General features: G+C 31.1%; 1 protein-coding gene across 1 annotated transcript; it reads left to right on the forward strand.

Moving 5' to 3' along the window:
- Nucleotides 1-3751: 3751 nt before the first annotated feature.
- LOC128168730 (scavenger receptor class F member 1-like) lies at nt 3752-5611 on the forward strand. Its single transcript, XM_052834872.1, has 3 exons — nt 3752-3890; nt 5017-5075; nt 5241-5611. The coding sequence occupies exons 1-3, from the start codon at nt 3790-3792 to the stop codon at nt 5435-5437; spliced, it is 357 nt and encodes a 118-aa protein (XP_052690832.1). The 5' UTR covers nt 3752-3789; the 3' UTR covers nt 5438-5611.
- Nucleotides 5612-20941: the final 15330 nt, after the last annotated feature.

A 20941-nucleotide genomic window follows, 5' to 3' on the forward strand; every position in this document is an offset into this window, starting at 1 on the left:
AACCCTATATACATGTATAACTTGCATGTAATTGCGCGTACAATGTACAAAAGAATTAAACTCGCAAGTTTGTTAGGCTCGTATTTGCAATTTTAAATGACTTTATTCTGTTCAAAGTGGAAGTTGAGGGTACCAAGTCATCATTACTGTAACTGTTGTCATCGGCACCGTCTTGCCTTTGTCATTAAAAAACTGATTATTGTAAACATTTTGCATTAATGTTCATTTAAAAATGGCAGATATAAACAGTAACTAAAAAGAAAATATTAATTTATGACTTAAACCGAATGTGAAACGGAAAGTTTTTCTTGGGAAAGCTATGATATAAAAAAACAACTCCCAAGTTTTTGTATTAAAGTTTCGAAAATTTTAACTCACAATTGGAGTATGCTACCTCGCATTTTGCAAGTTGTATATATGAATTTCGAACCCTCATTCTGTTAGCCCTCTCTGCTCATTGTCCATTATTTGATCAGGGCCCTTTGAGAGGGTCACCACTCACCACCTCTGTGATGTCTAGTTACATGCAGTATTTTTACCCCACAATGTATTTGAAACAACATTTGGGGCATCAATATTGTTAAATCATTTATTAAGGTGGAATAATAAGTCTATGACCATGATGCCACAGAGCAAATTAAGCGCAAATCTTAAAGTTTTTAAGTTGGTTCATTAAAAAGAGTCTGCAAATCCATGTTAAGCGAAGTATAAGTATATTTCATTTTAATTGATAAATAATAAATCACCCTAAAACTGAATTTTCAATAGCACCAGAAATCATTGTTAAACATGTTTATATTTTATTTTAATAGATCACTTTAAAACTAAATTTTCAATAGCACCAGAAATTATTCTTTAACATATGATGTAAGATTTTACTTTCTATTGCATTGCTTTTGTATGTATATTACAGGGAAGCCAGATGGTTTGCCCCGATCACTGGATATTGTTCTTGGATATGATGAATAAAACGAACTTGAACATGAATCTATGGAGGTGAAACAGAAACATGTTGAAGATCATGGATTTCGTTGTCAGACGCTTGCACAGGTCACTGTGTTTCCATTCCTACAGAAACAGAGACATCTTACATATAACTTGGACTATTCCCTTGTTCCCAGTATAGCAGCAACAAATGGAAATCAAGATTTATTTTTATGACAGCAAACATGATACCTTGGTGGGTAGAGGAAAAAACTTGTTAATTGAGATTTCAGAGACTGAAGTTCAACTACTCAACTATAAGGCCATTTTAGCTATGTAGCTTGCTGTTAACTATACATTCTTGTGTAGTGGCCCACATGAAAAGTTACTAAAAGTTCCCAAAGCCAGGTTTTGTGAACATGCAATATCATGCATTGACATGTACAATGTATGAGGAGGAACTCTAAAACAATGCTTGATAACACAGTACTGTTGCTGACTATAGTTTTATTGATAAGCCAACATTTGATTTGCCATCAGATCTTTCTTGCAGGCATCGTGTGGCTGAAAAGAATTGATTATTGTTGAAAATATGCAATTTCAATTGAATGAATGTCAACTTGTAACATTTTGTTAAATGCACTTAAAGATCTAGAGCTTCTTAAAACTTTTGGAGATATATTGTAATCCTCACTACCTACATGTATTTTACATTTTCAAACATGTTTTCTATGGGCTTTACAAAGCTAAAAACTGGTGCTTGTTAATTATAATCAATAAATATATTTCCATTTTGTATTTTCATTTCTTTGCTGGATCATGTAGATACATTTTGTATTTTTATGTCAAGTTATACCCTCAATCAATATAAGCATTCCTACATCTGCTTAATAATAATATGGCCAATTCAAGGCCAGTAGAAAGAGCTATATATATATATATATATATATATATATATATATATATATATATATATATATATATATATATATATATATATATATATATATATATATATATATATATAAAAGCACTAAAAATAACCAACGACACGAACAATTTTCGGGACAACCCGTCCCGTCTTCAGGACAACAAAATGAAAACTACATAAGAAAGAAGAAAAACATCTACAAAACTAGCACTAAACTAAACTAAATAATATATAAAAACTAGATAATGTTTTAACACCGGATCAAAACGTGGCAGCTACATCTTTATATTTAAGAATTCGAGTCCGAGAAAGAAAAATCCCGTCCGACGCAGCGGACGGTCTGTCAAGAAGTGCTGAAAGATAACGCGAACGAATTAACTTGCTAATTGGGGATATATATATATATATATATATATATATATATATATATATATATATGAGGAGGAACTCATACAGTGACAGTAATGTACAAAGAAGAGAAAAAGAAAAACATTTCATCCGTATTTTTAAACCCAAATTGAACTGTTTATAATAATAATGTATTGAATTGTATGTTATCTGCTATGTTGCAAATTATATTTTTTTCCGCTAAATCTAGCTATGACGTCATAATAGACATTGCCGTTCAACGTTCAAGTTTTTTGACGTCACGTTACTATGTTACATGTACCATTATATAGCTTCTGAAGATTTTAAAATGAAAGCGCTTAAGCTATATTGAACGTTTTTCGTGTTTTCTTATTTAATTTTTATCTATATATATATATATATATATATATATATATATATATATATATATATATATATATATATATATATATATATATATATATATATAAAATATAAAAATCTATCTAATAGTGAAAAACATTTACATGAGTGAGAATTTCTTGGTTAGAGAGAGAGAGAGAGAGAGAGAGAGAGAGAGAGATCTTTGGTTAGGTGAAATATATTTGGTGAAAGTAAATGAAGTAAGTAAAGTTTAAGTTGATTTGATTAAATTGTTCAGCGATTTCTTGTTAAACCATTTGATACAAATCAAACTGAAAGCAGAGTTTGGCATGATTTCAAATTACATTCATTTTGTTATTTTATTTTATGGGTTCTTTTAGCTCACCTTAGCTGAAAGCTAAAGTGTCAAATAACGTTTTATCCAGCGGCTGTCCGTCTGTCTGTCCATTTGTAAACTTTTTACATTTTCGACTTTTTCTCCATGCAGAACCTTTTGATCAATTTCAACCAAACTTAGCACAAAGCGTTATTGGGTAAAGGAGATTTAAGTTTGGTGAAATAAAAGGTCACTCCCTCTAGACCTTTTAAGGGAAATTAATGCATAATTACTTTGAATTGATATAGAGTATTCAAAGAATTCAAGCCATTTTTTAAATTTCTTCTGGTAGGTTACGGTATAGAAAATTAACGATGCGAACGAAAAAAAATTGTGTGAAAGGGAACCCAGCTTCCAATTTTTAAGCGAGTATGAAGGTCGCATTTTTTTCTTGTTACTATTAAAACTGTCTCTGAATATGTATTGTTAATACATTCACATGGTAAATATTGTTAAGTGTGCTATTTTATCAATTATGGTGACATGAAAATATATCTATTAATATTTAATAGTAGCTTGTTACATGTATGACCTCGACGTAAGTGAAAGAATAAAATGACAAACAATTAAACAGCCAAATGACATAAGCCTAGGCCGTTATGCTATCGATTTATATAACTTAAGTATGCTAATTGGCAAACAATTAAACAGCCAAATGACATAAGTCTAGGCCGTTATGCTATCGATTTATATAACTTAAGTATGCTAATTGTAATTTGTTTTACTATACAGCAGGAAAGAGGAAGTTTTTTATAAACATCATTTGAAAACATCATCGTATAATTTGACAGTTGTTCCGGTTAATCTTGATATAATTTTGAACGAAATGGAATCCTTCAGACAAAAATCCGAGGCAGCCAAATTGTTGTTTTTGTTACTCAAATTCATTACAAATGGATCTGGAGAAACTGTTCCAGAATGTAAACAGTAAGAATTCGATATAACTCTGTCAAGTAACATTTCCATTTTCCAGCATCTTTGTGTATGATAAAACGCGCTACGAATCGATTTTGTAACGTATAGTAGTCCAATGCATTTCATCAATTAGAATTTCAATATTTAATTGAACTGCTAAAATATACACATGTACATATAAGTAATAAGGAACCATTCTTTGATTATTATGAGGTGATCAAATGCGGTCGAACGTGATCAAGTCTATTATAAAGTCCTTCATGTCTTATGGATTTGATCACTCCCGACCGTATTTGATCACCCCATAATACTTAAAAAATGATTCTTTACCCCTTAATTTGTTTTTTTTTCTCGATCAGAATAAATAGCATTGAAATAAATATCTATTGATCATTAAAATGCGCATCTGTACGCTAGTCTTGATGATATTTTAACGTTAATTATTTATTGATTAATTGAAACTTCCAAATACATACATGTATACATAAACGTTTAGTAACCACGATAACCTCGCATATACTAGTGCAGAATACTTGGCTGTTCTATCTATCTAGCGTGCAGATTTTACTAAAATATCGTGATTTTACTCTGTTTTGATATATACATGTATCTGCTTGAATAATCCAAAGATGAATGTAAAAGTTATATATAAGTAAAATGTTGTCTTCAGTGTTCATAAACGGGAATACATGAGCACATGTGCTTGAGGACAGGATATAGCACATTTCAACAAATATTCATCAACAATACCTCTCAGCTGGCAGACAAAGTTAGCAACCTTGTTGTTTTTACTACAGTGGGGATTTCCTTTTTTTTTACGTAATTTTGTTCAATGAATGTATACATTAGATTATAGATATATCATAAAAAGGATAATGTAAAGAAAATAAAAATGAGTAAAGTTCTGGGGGTCTAGATACTTGGGGGGGATGGTTGGTCCTGTCCTCAAGCACCTGTGAATTAAAGAAAACGCAAGTGCGGTACTTTTTCTACAATACTCGCTAGCTTCATACTCACATAAAACACCAAGGAAACAATTTTACTGTTAACATATTAACCCCCCCCCCCCCCCCAAAAAAAAATATGAGTGTTTTAAATATTACTCGCATACAATGCTGTATTTCCATTTTATCAACAGAAACTTTAAAGGATGTTGTGTGGGTTATTTTTGGAACCAGATGATCAACAGATGCGAACGTAAGATGTTCTTTGAAACTAAATGTATTAACTGAAAAAAACCGTTTTGTCTTTATGTTCTAAAATTGAAGATATCAAACATTGCAATAAAAAAAGTTATTGACAATTTTGACTAGAATCAATAGAATACCAGTTTTAAATTAGATGTTTCTCATTTTTTTTTAGAATGTATGCCAGGATACAGCGGACTTAATTGTACAACTAGATGTCCGTATCCTTTTTACGGATATAGATGTCAAGGAAACTGTGACTGTAGCAATGATACATGTGATGTATCTACAGGCTGTAGAACCATTACAACAGGTCAATTCAACTATCAAAATGTGTACATATACTTGTATTTTTGTTATGAAATTGAATAAGAAATGGCTATATCAGATTTTTTTTCTACCTTTATAAAATCAGATACACCACTTGTCACACACACATTACAGTCCAATTTTCATCGTTTCACTACGAGGACAAATAGCAGAGGTATAGTATATAAATTTATTTACCATGTACTTTATTTCTTATTCAAAAAGAAGCTTACAACATTTTTTTTTCATGTTAGTCATTCATATACATGTAATCACGTTACCGTTGTTTTTGACGCTTTTAAAAAAATGTTATTTTGTATAAAACACATTATATATAACAATACCACAAATATTAAATCCAATTACAGTTTTAATACATGCATAGAGAAAAACATATGCACAATGCGCCAATCTGCTCAAGACTTTTTTTTTTTCGGGGGGGGGGGGGTGTATCATTTTGTCTGTAGCTAGATGATGTGTATGAATTTAAATTGTATACAAACATGAAACTGGCAACCCTATTTACTGCCATCGTTGATCATGATTTCATCCCGTTTTGTTGGAAACGTGGTCTCATACTGCCATTGTACAAAGGCGTAGCTAAGCCGAAAGATTATTGCAACAGCTATAGGCCAGTCGCTCCAGTACCATCTTCGAGAAAGTAATTTACAATCGAATCATAACCATATCCTACGAAAAAATTAAAATAAATTTTCCACATGCGCAACAACAATGTTTTCAGAAAGAATTAAGCTGCATTTAATCTTCATGAAACTATTCTACACAATTTAGAGCAAGGACGTAACGTATATGTGTTTTTTCTCGATACCAGCAAGGCTTCGATACCGTCTGGAGACCTACACTCATGGTCAAACTACACAAAGTTGGCATAAATGGAAAATTATGGTCGCTTATTAACCAGTGTCACCAGGATACTGTGAGCTCAATTGTAGCAAACCAGACCCGTTAAAAGTTGTTTCCGACAGATGCAGGCGTTAGACAGGGTGGTGTCCTGTCTACCTTTTTTTATCTTGTTTATATACACCAAAGACCTTATTCAAGCGTAACAGTCTGGTAGCCCAAACACAGGTATACTTAACATACCCAGCAGCTGCCCCTTCCTTAGCAGACGACATTTCTTTAATTGCTGTCACTCCACTTGCGCTTCAAAAACTATTAAACATCGCATATACTAGTAGGTACGCTTGCAAGTGGCGATTAATATTCAATGCACCCAAATCGTGCGTGTTGCAGTCCCGTGCACAAGGAGCTAATTTACTAAACACATGCAACATATTCTGGCATCTAGGTCCAGCGACTGTATCGTGCAGACAGTCTTGCATCCATCTAGGTATAATTATAAATGAAAAATGTAGACTCTCTGACCGAATACAGGAGGGATGTAACACAGTAAGAAAGTCATTTTTCGCACTATCTGACCTCGGTTCACCATTCCTAAATCCAAGAACACTGACTCATATGTACAAAACAATTACGCTTCCATCGGTACTCTATGGGTACACACTCTGGAATAATTTGTCGTTTAGAGATAGAAACCAGCTGAATAAAGTCAAATATTCTATTTGCAAAAACTCACTCAACTTACCCAAATTAAGCAGATCAGATATGTGTAAATCGTACTTCGATGTACTCCCCATTTGTGCCGAAATAAACGTCCGAAAGCTGCTACTCCTAGGCTGACTGTGTCGCATCAACCCAAAAATGTATACAAAGAACATTTTCCTAGCAATATTATTTTCTTATTTCCACGATCTCTCGACAAACCAATTGGGATTTATCCCAGATATTATGAACATTCTTCAATATTATTATCTTAATGATCATTTGTGTACATTTTTTGACGATGGTTTTTTTTTTCCTGAAAAATCTTCCTTGAGAAAAATTGTACGTGACAAAGTGACGGCATCACATGTTTCCCAGCGGCAAAGTCTCACGATCATGACTTCACACTTTATACAGAACTTTATATAAACTCAAATCCGTCCTCTCTTTGGAAGATACCCGTAAACTACAGAGAAATCGAAATGTATTCTGTGCAATAATTCATTATCCAGCGTGTTTCAACATTCCTCATGTTCCTGTCCATCCACGGCAATGATTCGCGAAAACTGCTGGGACAAGATCTTGAACTGTTTCTATGTGCAGCTCTCTGTGGTATCGTGTGGGTAATCAGTGAACGACATATTCCTTGTACTGCTGGGGCGCCATACCACTCATGAATCCGACAGTAAAGCATTTCGTATTCTTCATTTCAATCTGGCAGCAGATAACTACAGATCAACTTCTGTTGTATTCCTTGTGAGGACATCATTTGCACAAGTTTATCTACAGCGTGACGATAATTTTATATATTAGTCTTAGTCTTGATATTTCTTATTTATTTATTTTTTCCCCATTATTACTTGTCATATGTGTAAATGTATAGCTTTGATGTGACTCGTTAGAAACTTTACGTATGTATTATGTTCAATCTCTATGTAGAGGAAATAAAGTAAGAATGAATGTACCGTAATTGATATATTAATCTAAAAACGAGGGCTAGTGTACAGTGTTCTAATAAGGTTCTAATATTTTATAGAAGCATGTCATGTTATTAAATATATTAGATAGTGAAAAGACATACGCTCAGAATGAATATTGAAGCTAGACTATTATACTATCAGCTATATTATAAGAGTACGTCCATTACTTTTTTGCAGAACCATTGATAGAACTGATTTCATTTTAAATCATCCAATATATACTTCTCCCTCGATCACAAAAAATTATTGAGTTAATGAAAGAAAAATGACAAAAGATGTAAAAAGAGCATAGCCGTTTTTGTAAATAAAGGACTAAATTATGAATTGTATTCGAGCGCTATGCATCCAGAAATGACGTTGCTAGGGTGTAACGACTATCCTTACCCTACACTCTATAACATATATTATCTACAGACATAGTCCTTGGATTCAATGTTGTTTTGACGTGCTTGAATTGTAATTTGTACTGTTTGATGTAATTTTGACTTGTAATTTTGACTTGTTATGTTTGATGTATAAACCAGTATTGAATTATGCAACAAACATAACAACTCAAAATTACATACTGTAAATTACAATCATGCTAAATTTGATTGCAATACAATTAACCATGCATGCATAAATTTTTAATTGATAACATAGCTACTTTTTTGCCAGGAAAGGAAAGCCGTTTTTTGAATATTAATGTATCACGTGACGTCGATGACAGCTACTTTTAGACTAATATACAAAAAACGCAGGGAGAGTTAACACTTTCATTATTGCAATATTGTTTCAAGAGGGAAACAATACAATGCATATGTCTTCGATATTATAGCATGCAATCACGGACGTGTATGCTTTCCCTCTAAGGACTATTTTTAATTTGTGTGACTGTTACATGTCTTTCATTTGAAACAGACAAGAATAAAAGTTTCGTGAATGACAAATTGCAGTTATAATACTTGATAATATTTCAAATTTGATTCGCATATTTAAGCAAACAATAGATTTCACTTGGACATTCTCAACGAGTTGGTTTTGCTCCCCATCAGGAAAATTCATGAAAAGCATCGAGTTCCTAATTGTAAACTACACTAAATGATTTATTGATGATTTGTTTTGCAATACTTTGTGGAAATTGTTATTTCATACTACTAGACTTTTATGACGTTAAACAATTCAAAACAATTCGTGTTTTTATTTTATTGTGTATAGCTTTAAATTAAGTAAAACGTATTCATAGTAGGTAAATGTGTATGTCCTGAGTGATCTTAACTGTTTAATATAAAGTATTAGTCTTCGCAGTTGTTTAAGCTACTGGTAAAGTAATACCGTCAAAAGGTAAATCCCATTTGATAGAAGTGAATGTAATGCAGCGCTGCCAAGCCAGTAACCTGATGCCCTTTGGTACGTACCGGTGTTATATAGTGCCTTTTTCCCCTAGCCACCCCCCCCCCCCGGAAAAATGGCTATATAGCAGTTCTTCCCCCCGGAAAAATGGCTATATAGCAGTTTTCCCCCCACGGAAAGCTGACTATGTAGTGGGTTTTTCCCCTTTTTATAGCCAGATTACCCCCACGGAAAGTTTACCTTATAGTGGATTTTCCCCGATTTTTACTTTCCGGTCATGTTTATTGCGGACTATTCGTGACAATAATTTGCAATAAATGATATCATATGATATTAATTTCTCACAAAAAGGATAACTATGGCATTTATTAATACATAGAATAAAATACATGGTTTTTCAACCCCAAATATGAACTAAGGCATGCGCTTTCATAACATGCATGTGTCATCATCGTTTATTTCACCTGTTCTCACCCCTTTTTGGAACACCTTTTACACAGATTTCGGAATACCTCGAATCGTTTTCATCTAATCGATGCTTATCTACAGTTTTGACTTCGACGTTATGAACACGTGAGAACACATTTGAGTGAAAATACGCCGGTTTGGAAATTTAATTTTCCAATGTATTACCATCAATGTATAAGCTTCTCACAGGGAACTAACTGACCAATCTTGACTTAATTTTGTAGAGGAATGGAATAAAAAGTGGAATGTATTACTCCCTTCGTCCAACAGGCTATCAATTTTAAATCAATACCGTTAGAATTGACGATCTTAAAAACAATTATATATTTCTTCTTCTAGATATCAAACGGGAGACAGGATGCAATGATATGATGAGAAACTATAATGTTTTAGTTTTACTTTGATTGATGGGGTTCTAAATCATGGTTAAGGGGTATTTTAATTATGTATTAAAAGCATGTGTAAAGTTAGTGTTTTCCATTTCGTTTTAAAGTTACGCATATTCATATTTTTAAGCACATTTCTACGAAACACGAGATATTATGATGTTAACATTTTAAAAAACAATGAAATGTCTTCACAACCAGAACAATGTCGGTATCTTTGCTGGTTACTTTGGAAAATGTGAAATGGAGCTTGAACTAACTTTATGTTTATATTGTCACTCACTATTTGCTGATTTTTTTTTCACTTTTAAGTTTGCAACGTGATGTATAAATATACAATTTTGAAAACGATGCTATATAAATCAAGATTTACGATTCAATTACCTAAAAAATGTATACCATTTGTTTCATATTTTTGCAATAAAGATTTACTTGTGTACCATATTATTTCTTCGACCAATTAAACAAGGGTAATTAAAAAAACCAAACAAAAACAAAAAACAAAAAACAACCAACATGAACATATATTGTGATGAGCTGACTTTAAATATAAGCTTCTTCTTCTAATCAACTAACAAGTAAAAAAGTCGTATATATATGCGCTTAGGTTGGTTATTTAATTTTGATTTTCGGTTTCTCCTTTTATGAATAAAAGATCCTTGATATATTTATCTAATTATTTATTATATCATTAGTCATCTTATGAATTGATTAAATGTTTTGAAGAATAATGAATTTTACCCGCGTACCTTTTTAAAAAATGTTGTTCGTAATTTTCAATCAGTTTATTAAAGAAATATATGAGTGAATGACCGTAAAAATATGTTCATGTGGTCATCTATAGTGTTTGAGATATGGGGCCCTAAAAATACATATTCTTTATGGGACTCGAAAACAACAAAGTCTCCTACCCTGCATGGGGGCTTACATTTTCGGTGTCATCTACTAGTGGTATACCACTTTCACTGTGAAAATATGGCTAATTGGTCATCTCTAGAACTTGAGATTCGGGTCCCCACTTATAGAACACTATTCAATCATTATAATGGGGTTTTAATAATCGGGCCCTGAAACATCAAGGGCCCCTACCCTGAGAGCTGAAATTTTCAGAGTCATCTTCAAGTGGTAAACCACTGCCACTATAAAAATATGGTGATATGGTCGTCTCTAGTTTATAAGACATTGGACCATAAAGAATATGCACTATGATTATTATAATAGGATTTTAAAAATCGGGCTCTGAAACATCGGAAACAAAATTTCTCTAAAACAGAGGTTTAGCCTGGATGAAATTTTCACAAACAGACAAACAGTCTGATAAATTTATCAAGAAATTCTTAAAACATTCTCGTTTAATACAATTTCAGAACACTGAATTATGCATATAAGTGCATAACTTGTAAAACTAGTTTCAATAAATTACCTAAATTAATTTTTATGTGTAATTCCATTACACACATGTTCAACATTCGGCATTGTCTATAAAAATAATAAATCGGCAAAACGAAACTTAACCTGTACAACTGAATGCAGATATACATGTACATGTATGCAACCTGGGAGTGTAGAAAAATTGATTTTAATCCTTACTGGATTTCCATAAATATTTTTTATAAAATCTGAACCAAAAACGTGAGGGAGAAACCCTACTATGGAGGAAAAGCTACTACATGTATATAATTACTGTAGCTTGCCCCTAACCAGGGGGGGGGGGGGGGGCTACTATATAGTAGGTTTTCCGGGGGGAAAAGCTACTATGGGGAAAAACTGCTATACAACACCGGACCTACAAATGTGCTCGACGACTAAATTGAGTGTAACGATGAGAATGCACATAAAATGTGAAAACTCTGCTTTGGTTTATTTCTAGAAGATTCTGGTAACTATGCTATAGCATAGAATCATGATTTTTTAAAAGATACAGTCTCATAACTGCAGCGGGGTGTGCACACAAATTGAGTAACGAGCGTTTTATAATTGTATGCTTATATTACATATTTTTTAACTTCTTGCCTTGTCTGTAAATGTGATTTATACCTTAAAATATTATCCTAAGGTCAAGAAATAGTAAATGAAAGGTGCCTACAGGTTTATGAAATTCAAGATATAAATTTTTTCAATGATGCTTCATAATAATAGCTTTGTTTCATGGGGTGTGCCGGGGCTTCAATTTTTGGTAAACACAATGAAAAATCGTGTTTTTTTACAAACATTTTCTATGAAATATAAAAAATAAAAGTCATTAAGTCCATTTTTGACTAAAGAAATATATCTAGAATGCCTACAGTCTCTCAAAAAACGGAATTAAACAAGCTCTTAATCTCCTCTTTAAAATGATATCAACTTGAATATAGGTAACGGGATTAATTTTTCCATGATTTAGCATAAAATGCCAAGCAATTGTTTAATATTCTGCATAAATCCTTTAAAGTCGAAAAGTGCGGAAAAATTAAAGATTCTTCAAATCAACTATGACGTCATAATGGTTCTAGCACCAAAAAAGACACTCTGGAATCATTTACTAGATCTTGACCTTAAGGTGGGTCGCGGGTTTACCCCGTAAAAAATCTCACGAGAAAACATACCCTGAAAATTTGCCAAATCGTTCCGTAATATTTACAGTTCATTATATAAAATATTCATCAAATTTTCCTACGCCATTTTTATGCAATACCGCCTTGAACTTGGTATTGTTGTTGGTGCTGTTTTGACGCTTTTCTAATGATTACATAGGAAAATGAGCATTTTTTGAGATTATTTTGAAAAATTGCAAGTAACTTTAGACAAATTTAGCTACTGTTTCTGTGCGACAAGAAAAAGTGATTTAAAGTAAATTAATGTAAAAAAATATATGTCTTCTCGCTAGATTTTTTGCTATAATTTTTTATATAAATTGCTTTATTTTTGATAATTTTACCGAATATTGCCGCATTTTCCGTATTTGACGTCGTGAGTACGACGTCATTTATTTTTAACCTGTTCCGCTTATTTATTGATAACAATCACTTTAAAATCAAATCTCGACTTCTAAAACTAAAATAAGTAGCTTACATTTCTGAAAAAAGCAATTTTGAAGAGTATGAAAATAATACAGAGATTAAATAAAGCATAGCTTTACTATAAATTCGAATTATAAAGCTCCCCGTGTACCCACGGTTAGCATTGGCCTGTAAGAAACAATAATTCTTAATTTTGCTTTTGTATTATAAAAATGTTCTTGTTATTTTTATTTTTTTTAAAGATTCGTTTAATTGTTATTAAAGGTATTAGATTAAAAATCCTATGTTTGCCCTCTTATTCTAAATCAGAGAATGCAGAGCATAATATTTTTTATATCTAAAATTTAGAGGAAAGTGTGGTACAACTATTAAGTGGGTTCCCCATTTCCACTTTCTTTTGTCGAAATGTTATGTTAATGTAAATATATGCAAAATCTAGAAAACGGATGATATTCGTAAGATATGGACTTTTATTTAGGTTATCAAAATCTTTACAACTAATTTAGAAAAATGTATTCCCCGTCTTTGCTCCTCCTTTTTTTCGGTCAAAACAGTTACGATATACTTGATAATTCTTGATAATAATATACGTAATAATGATGTTTTGCTTCCAATCTGCATTTCTAACTTACGATTCTTACATGAAAACTTAGACTTGGTACGAAACTATAAATTAATCCTACAGTATTTACACTATAGACCTAAATCGAATTACTATATTATAGCTAAGAGCATTTGACGTTAGGAAATGTGAAGTGGGGAACTTTGAGATGTCTCCGTTTTGACGTCATAAACAAATGAGCACAAAACAGTTTCTCGAGTTGTCTCAATTGGGTACAGAATTTGATGACGAAAGCAAAACCGCGACCCACCTTAAGAGTATCATCTATTAAACCGTCCAAAACTCTATCTCACATCTGTCCTATATTACACGTTACATGTAGAACAACCTTTTTTTTTTTTTTTAGAATTCATTGTAATTTTATATATTCTTTTTTTTTTTTTATTGTAAACAAAGGTTAAATATATAAATCATTTCATGAACCATTTACTCTCTCACTTCTCACATACTCACATTTTCATCCCATATTGTAATATAAAATAAAGAGTAGGGTAGTTGCTTGTGATAGTTATGCCTATGCAGTAAAACTGCAATCCATGTGAAAAAAAAAACCAGACAAACAAACCAAAGAAAGAAAAAGAAAAAAAAACAGAATGCCAAAAAACATAAAAATATTAAATTGATGATTATTGTACACATGTTAATTCTAAACTGCCAGATGATTAATAAAATCAATCCAAGGAGACCATGCTTTTTCAAATTCATCAATTTCTGATTTCTGAATATAAATATACTTTTCAGTCTTGTATCTTTGATTTAAATAGTGTAAAAGCCCTAAAAAATGTGGCGTCTTACTTTGCTTTAAACATAAAAATATATATTGTTTTGTATATAGGATTACAAAGTTTAGAATTCTGTTCTCCCAGACAAGGGGATAAACACCAAATAATACATTACAAACATCAAAATTAACATTTTTGTTGCATTTCTCATATATAAGTATACTAAGTGCATTCCATAGAGGCTGGATTTTCTTGCAAGTTGCAAAAACATGTTTTATAGTTTCAGGCATATCATTACAGAAAGTACAGCAGTCAGAGGTAGTAATTCTGATTTTCTTAAGATAATATTTAACATGAAGAATTCTATGGAGAATTTTATATTGTAACCAATTGATAGTTGAATCATTGGTAGTTCTAAAACATATTTTAAACACATCATGTACACAGAGATAATTTGACAAAATATCACATAGCTCAGTATTCCATTTGTTGATAGCTGTAGGTACACAATCATTTAAGGTTAACCATATGTATATATGATTTGTTACTTTTTCTTTAAAAAAAAATAGACTCATAATAAAATGGCATAAATGTAGTGCATTTTCTCTTCAAAGTAGACTTATCAATAGACAAATATGTCAAGTATTTTGATATTGCACATATAACACTATTATATAACACTGGAGGTATATATGAAAAATGGAATCTTTCAGTAAAATCTATTCTTGACAATATATTTCCATTTTCATTCAAAAAATCTCCGATGATTTTAACCCCTTTCATATACCAATCTTTGATAAATACATATTTACATGCAATTTTTATATTTGGGTTGCACCACACAGGAATATTGAAAACATTCATGGGGATCAGGACTCGATCGCCAAGGTACCCTGAACACAAAACCCGAACACTGGCCTGGGTCTAACAAACTCGGTCTACTTCTGAAAAAAGTCCGGAAAAGAAAACTTAGTGATAGCGTTAACCGCAAACAGAGAAACTCGAATCGGGACCAATCAAGGCAGCCCAACATCGTCCAGATGTTAAAGCAACTGAGAACAGCTTCAGACAGTGACGTTTCCGGCTGCAACCCAGACTCTGATAGCAGTTCCGATGAAGGGAAATAATCTGTTTGTGATTGTTATCGGTATGTGAATGAAGAACTCAATTATTCATAACAATTATATTTCGAAATGGTATAATTCTAATTTTTTTTATTTAAATATTACTGGGGTTTTTTTCGTCTGCAATGATGCAAAATGTCAATATAACTTCTGTCAATGTACGAGGTTTAAACACTTATGAAAAAAGAAACAAATTTTTTACATGGGTTAATCAAAGTAAAATTGATGTTTTATTATTACAGGAAACACATTTTATAGAAAAATTTAAAGAAAAATATGATACTAACTGGAATGGTAAATCGATACACGCTTTTTCAGACTCAGCTTACAGTAGAGGTGTCTCTATACTTTTTAGAAAAGAACTAGATGTTCAAATACTTAATACACATAAATCAGAAGACGCACGAAAAGTTTTAGTAAATGTAACATTAAATGACGAGATATTAAGTTTTGTAAGCATTTATGCACCAAATAGTGATAATGCCAGAATACCCTTTTTTAATAGACTCAAAACCTTCATCACATGCAATATACCACAAGAAAGTAAAGTTTTTTTATGTGGAGATTTTAACTGTTGCATGGAAAAGAAAAATGATAAATCTTCGAAACGTTTGTTAGAAATTTTAAATCAGCTTGATTTTAAAGATCTTTGGCATTTTAAAAATCCGCATAAAGATGGACGCACGTGGTGTGATTCCGAGAATAACCCCAAAAGCAGAATTGATTATATCTTTGCTAAAAATATTAATCTAACCCAGATAAAAACTTTTGTTGTGAGGCACGTACCGGGAACGCATAATAATAACACAAGAATGAGTGACCATAGATATTTAAAAATATGTGCCAATTTCAATACATTAGAACGAGGCTCAGGCTACTGGAAATTAAATATTTCTCACTTAGAAAAAGAAGATTATAAAGAAGGTATTAATTCTATCTTTAATCAGTTAGATGATTCTCTAGACGCTACTTCTAAATGGGAATTATTTAAAGTAAAAGTTCGGGATTTCTCTATAATATATTCCAAACAGTCTAAAAACAACTTAAGATATCAGATTAAATCAATAGAAAAAGAAATAGATTATATTGAAAACTTACCTAGTTCAGCAATAGACATGAATTTAAAAAGGAGATTAGAATCAGATTTAGATGCATTATATAATGAAATAGCTAAAGGAGCACAAGTTAGATCTAGAACAAAATGGAAAAGTGAAGGTGAAAAAAATACAAATTTCTTTTTAGGACTAGAAAAGAAACATCAAACAAATAATAACATATACGAGTTAAATAGAGGAAATGAAACCGTTACATCTAATTCTGATATTTTAGAGGAAATGTCACAATTTTATGAAAATCTGTATCAAACTAAAAAAATTGAAGACGAAAAAATATGTGATTACTTAGAAGATTTTAACTGTCCAAAATTAAAGATGAATGAAAAAAGATATACTAGATTCTATACCTACACTCGCAGAATGCAAAGAAGCTATAGATAATATGAAAAATAACAAATCTCCTGGGTTAGATGGATTACCAAGTGAATTTTACAAATCTTTTTGGAAACTTATTAGTCCTTTATTTTATGATGTGCTCATGCAAATATTTGAAAGACGAGAATTGTCATTCTCACAACGTTTAGCATTAATTACTGTTCTTTTCAAAAAAGGAGATAATAAAAATCTAAAAAATTACAGACCTCTTAGTTTGACAAACACTGACTACAAAATTATTGCTTTTATATTAGCAAGAAGGCTACAAAAAGTTATTAATAATTTAATCGGTAACGAACAGACTGCATACATCAAAGGTCGTTTTATTGGCGCCAATGCCAGAACTATTTTAGATATTTACGAGTATTGCATGGAGAATGATAAAGACGGATTATTATTGTTGTTAGATTTCGAAAAAGCATTTGATTCGGTAGAATGGAACTTTTTATTTAAAGTGCTTAAAAAATTTGATTTTGGAGATAATTTTATTTCATGGGTAAAAATACTGTATACTAATCCAATTTTTAGAATAAAAAACAATGGCTGGATTTCAAAAACATGTGAAATGTCGCGTGGTATAAGACAGGGATGTCCTATTTCAGCTTTATTGTATTTATTTATTGCAGAAATTTTAGCTATAAAACTTAAAACTATTAATGATATAAAGGGTATAAAAATTGCTAATATGAGTACAGAAATTAAAAATCTACAACATGCTGATGATGTTACTTTAGCACTTAGAGACATGCTTTCCTTAGACAAAGCCATTGAAACTGTAAAGTCTTTTTGTGATCATGCTGGATCTAAAGTTAACTTAAACAAAACACAATGTATACTTCTTGGAACACTTAAAGATAAACATTCTAATATTGGCGAAATTAATGTCACAAACGATGCTGTAAGATGTTTAGGAATTTTTATTGGACATAATAAAGAACAATGTTTTGATTTAAACTGGAAAAAAAAATTACGATGATATGGAAAAACTTTTTGAATCATGGAAAAAAAGAAAACTTACTATTTTTGGAAAAACTTGTATAGTAAATTCTCTAGCTATTTCAAAACTGATTTACGTAGGGTCGATTTTACCCCTCCCAAATCAAGATTTCTTGAAAAAGATCAAATGTAGCATTTTTAATTTTATTTGGAATAAAAGAGATAGAATAAAACGAGATACAATAATTGGCAAAATTGAGGACGGAGGCGTTGGTCTAGTAGACATAGAACTGAAACTTAAGGCTATAAAAGCATCGTGGGTAAAACGACTTGTAGATGAATCTTGCATTCTTAATAACATATTTCAAGGATATATAAAAAACACGGGATTAGATATAGATTATATACTATCAATGTCTGAAAGAAAAGTTGAAAACATTGTATGTTTGTTACATCTACCTACTGTGTATAAAGAAATGCTGTGTTGTTTTAATGAATGTAAAAGGTTAATTAACATATCTGAACTTTCAAATGTAACATTTGCACAACAACCACTGTGGAATAAGTTTGAACATAAGGGAAAATCATTATTTTTCAAAAACTGGGTAATGAGTAAAATTTTGTTTGTTAAAGATTTATTCAACAAAAATGGTGAATTCAAAACACTACAAGAACTTTCAAATGATCTAAAGAAGAAAAATAATTGGTTGTGTGAATACAATATTTTAAAGAATGTAATTAAGAAAAAAAGTGAGTGTTTTGATATGAAGTGTTGTTTTTATACAAAAATACTGAAAAGAAATGTTTATAATTTTCATAAGGGAACATTTGATATATTCGATAAGAAATGTAAATTCTACTATGTAAACTTGCTTCATAAAAAATTCAAACCACCTTGTTACCAATCTGCATTTAACAATTTATTTAATATTGGTAGAGATAATTGGAAAGATATTTATGAAAAAAAGGTTAAGAACATGTATGACAAAAGACTTAGTGAATTTAATTATAAGTTGTTAAATAATATTTTGAATTGTAATTCCTTTCAATACAAATGTAAATCAAGGTCTAATGCAAATTGTGAATTCTGTCCGTGTGAAAAGGAGGACATTAAGCACCTTTTATTTGATTGTATATCTGTACAAAGATTGTGGCAAAAATTGAATAGTATTTTGAATTTCGATGTATGCTGGAAACACATCATTATAGGATTCTATTTAGAAAAAAATTCAAAAACAGTATTTTTAAATACAATTATATCATATGTATCATATGTAATTTATAAATATAAAATGACATGTAGAATGAATGAAAATTTTCAATCATGTAACACGCTTTTGAATTTTTTCAAAAGATCTCTCTCTAAAGAAATGGATTTGATGTTGAATTTTTCAAAAACAAAAATATATAGAGGTAAAATATTAGAACTTATTCGATTGTTATAATCTGTTTATTAGTAAAGATTTTTTAACTGCTTGTCCTGGCCCGGGGCAATCAGATATTGTAAAGGGTTGCGTATTTCTGAATAAAATATATTATTAAAAAAAAAAAAAAAAAAAAAAAAAAAAAAACATTCTTGGTATTTAATGAGCTTTTAATCCTGTTCTTAGTGTAGCAGAGCCAAGAATTAAAAACATCTTGCCAAAAAATATTGTTTCTTTGAACAACCATGCATGATAGAAAATCATCACCAAAATCAATAAGTTTTTTTGCAAAATCATTACCATTTATTGATAAAAAAAAGTCCATCCATGGTTTGTAGCCTTGAGTTAATCTCTTAATCCATGAACATTTGAGAGATGCCATGAAATTAGAAATGTTAACCATTTTTAAACCACCCTTTAGGTAATCGAGAGTAACAATTTCTCTCTTAACTTTATCACACTTTGAATTCCAAATGAATTCGAACAGGCTCTTACCAAGAGATAGAATGACATCTTGTATTGGATTTGGAAGTGAAATAAACAGGTGGTTAAGTTTTGGAATAATCAAACTTGTTACAACAGTGATGCGACCAAAGGGAGTTAAAATTCTCCTCCTCTATTGTTGAATTAGAGAAAAAAAACTTTTGGCAGTTGTTTGTTATAATTTAGTGATGTCATTTTATCTAAGTCAACAGAAAATTCTATTCCAAGTAAATTAAAGGAAGTGGAGCCCCAATCAAGTTTCCAACGTGAATGGTGAAAAACTTTATTAGAATTTTTTTTAGAACCTATCCATATAATTTTTGTTTTAGAGCTGTTTATCTTCAAACCTGAAATGTGTGAAAAAAATTCTAAAGTATCAGGAGCTGCAAAAAGTGACATTGGTGAACCATCTAAGATGAGTGAAGTATCATCTGCATACTGAGAAATCTTATGTTCATTGCCATTAACAATTATACCTCTAATATCAAAGCTTTGTTTTATGTAAATAGCTAAAATTTCTGCACATATCAAAAATAAGTAAGGAGCTACTGGGTCACCCTGTCTACATCCTCTTTGGATTTTCAACTGTTCTGACAGGAAGCCACATTGTAAAACAGAAGTCTTAAAATCTTTGTTAAGAAACTTTATCCAATTTATAATATTATTTCCAAATCCAAAGTATTTTAGAGCTTTGTATATAAAGGACCATGAAACAGAATCGAAGGCTTTCTCAAAGTCAATAAGAACTAAAAGACCTGGTATGTTTTCATTTTCAGTGAATGACTTTAAATCATAAATAATTCTAGTATTTTCTCCAATATATCTGCCTTTAAGAAAGCCTGTTTGTGTATCAGATATAATAAAGTCTAGTGTAGACTTTATTCGATAACTAATACATCCTGATATAAGCTTATAGAGAACATTCAGAAGAGTGATGGGTCTCCAGTTTTTCAAATACTGTCTTGGTTTGTCACCTTTTGGTAAACATGATACTATTCCCAATCTCTGGGAAATAGGAAGTTTCTTTTTCAGAAAAAT

Source organism: Crassostrea angulata, unplaced genomic scaffold (assembly GCF_025612915.1).
Source record: "Crassostrea angulata isolate pt1a10 unplaced genomic scaffold, ASM2561291v2 HiC_scaffold_45, whole genome shotgun sequence".
Classification (NCBI taxonomy): domain Eukaryota; kingdom Metazoa; phylum Mollusca; class Bivalvia; order Ostreida; family Ostreidae; genus Magallana; species Magallana angulata.

What these genes read in the sequence shown, in the direction of transcription:
- LOC128168730 (XM_052834872.1), top strand. Translation starts at nt 3,790, where the DNA reads ATGGAATCCTTCAGACAAAAATCCGAGGCAGCCAAATTGTTGTTTTTG. An exon ending in ACTGTTCCAGAATGTAAACA is followed by an intron (nt 3,891 to 5,016) that starts GTAAGAATTCGA and finishes TTTTATCAACAG; the next exon opens with AAACTTTAAAGGATGTTGTG. An exon ending in GATGATCAACAGATGCGAAC is followed by an intron (nt 5,076 to 5,240) that starts GTAAGATGTTCT and finishes ATTTTTTTTTAG; the next exon opens with AATGTATGCCAGGATACAGC.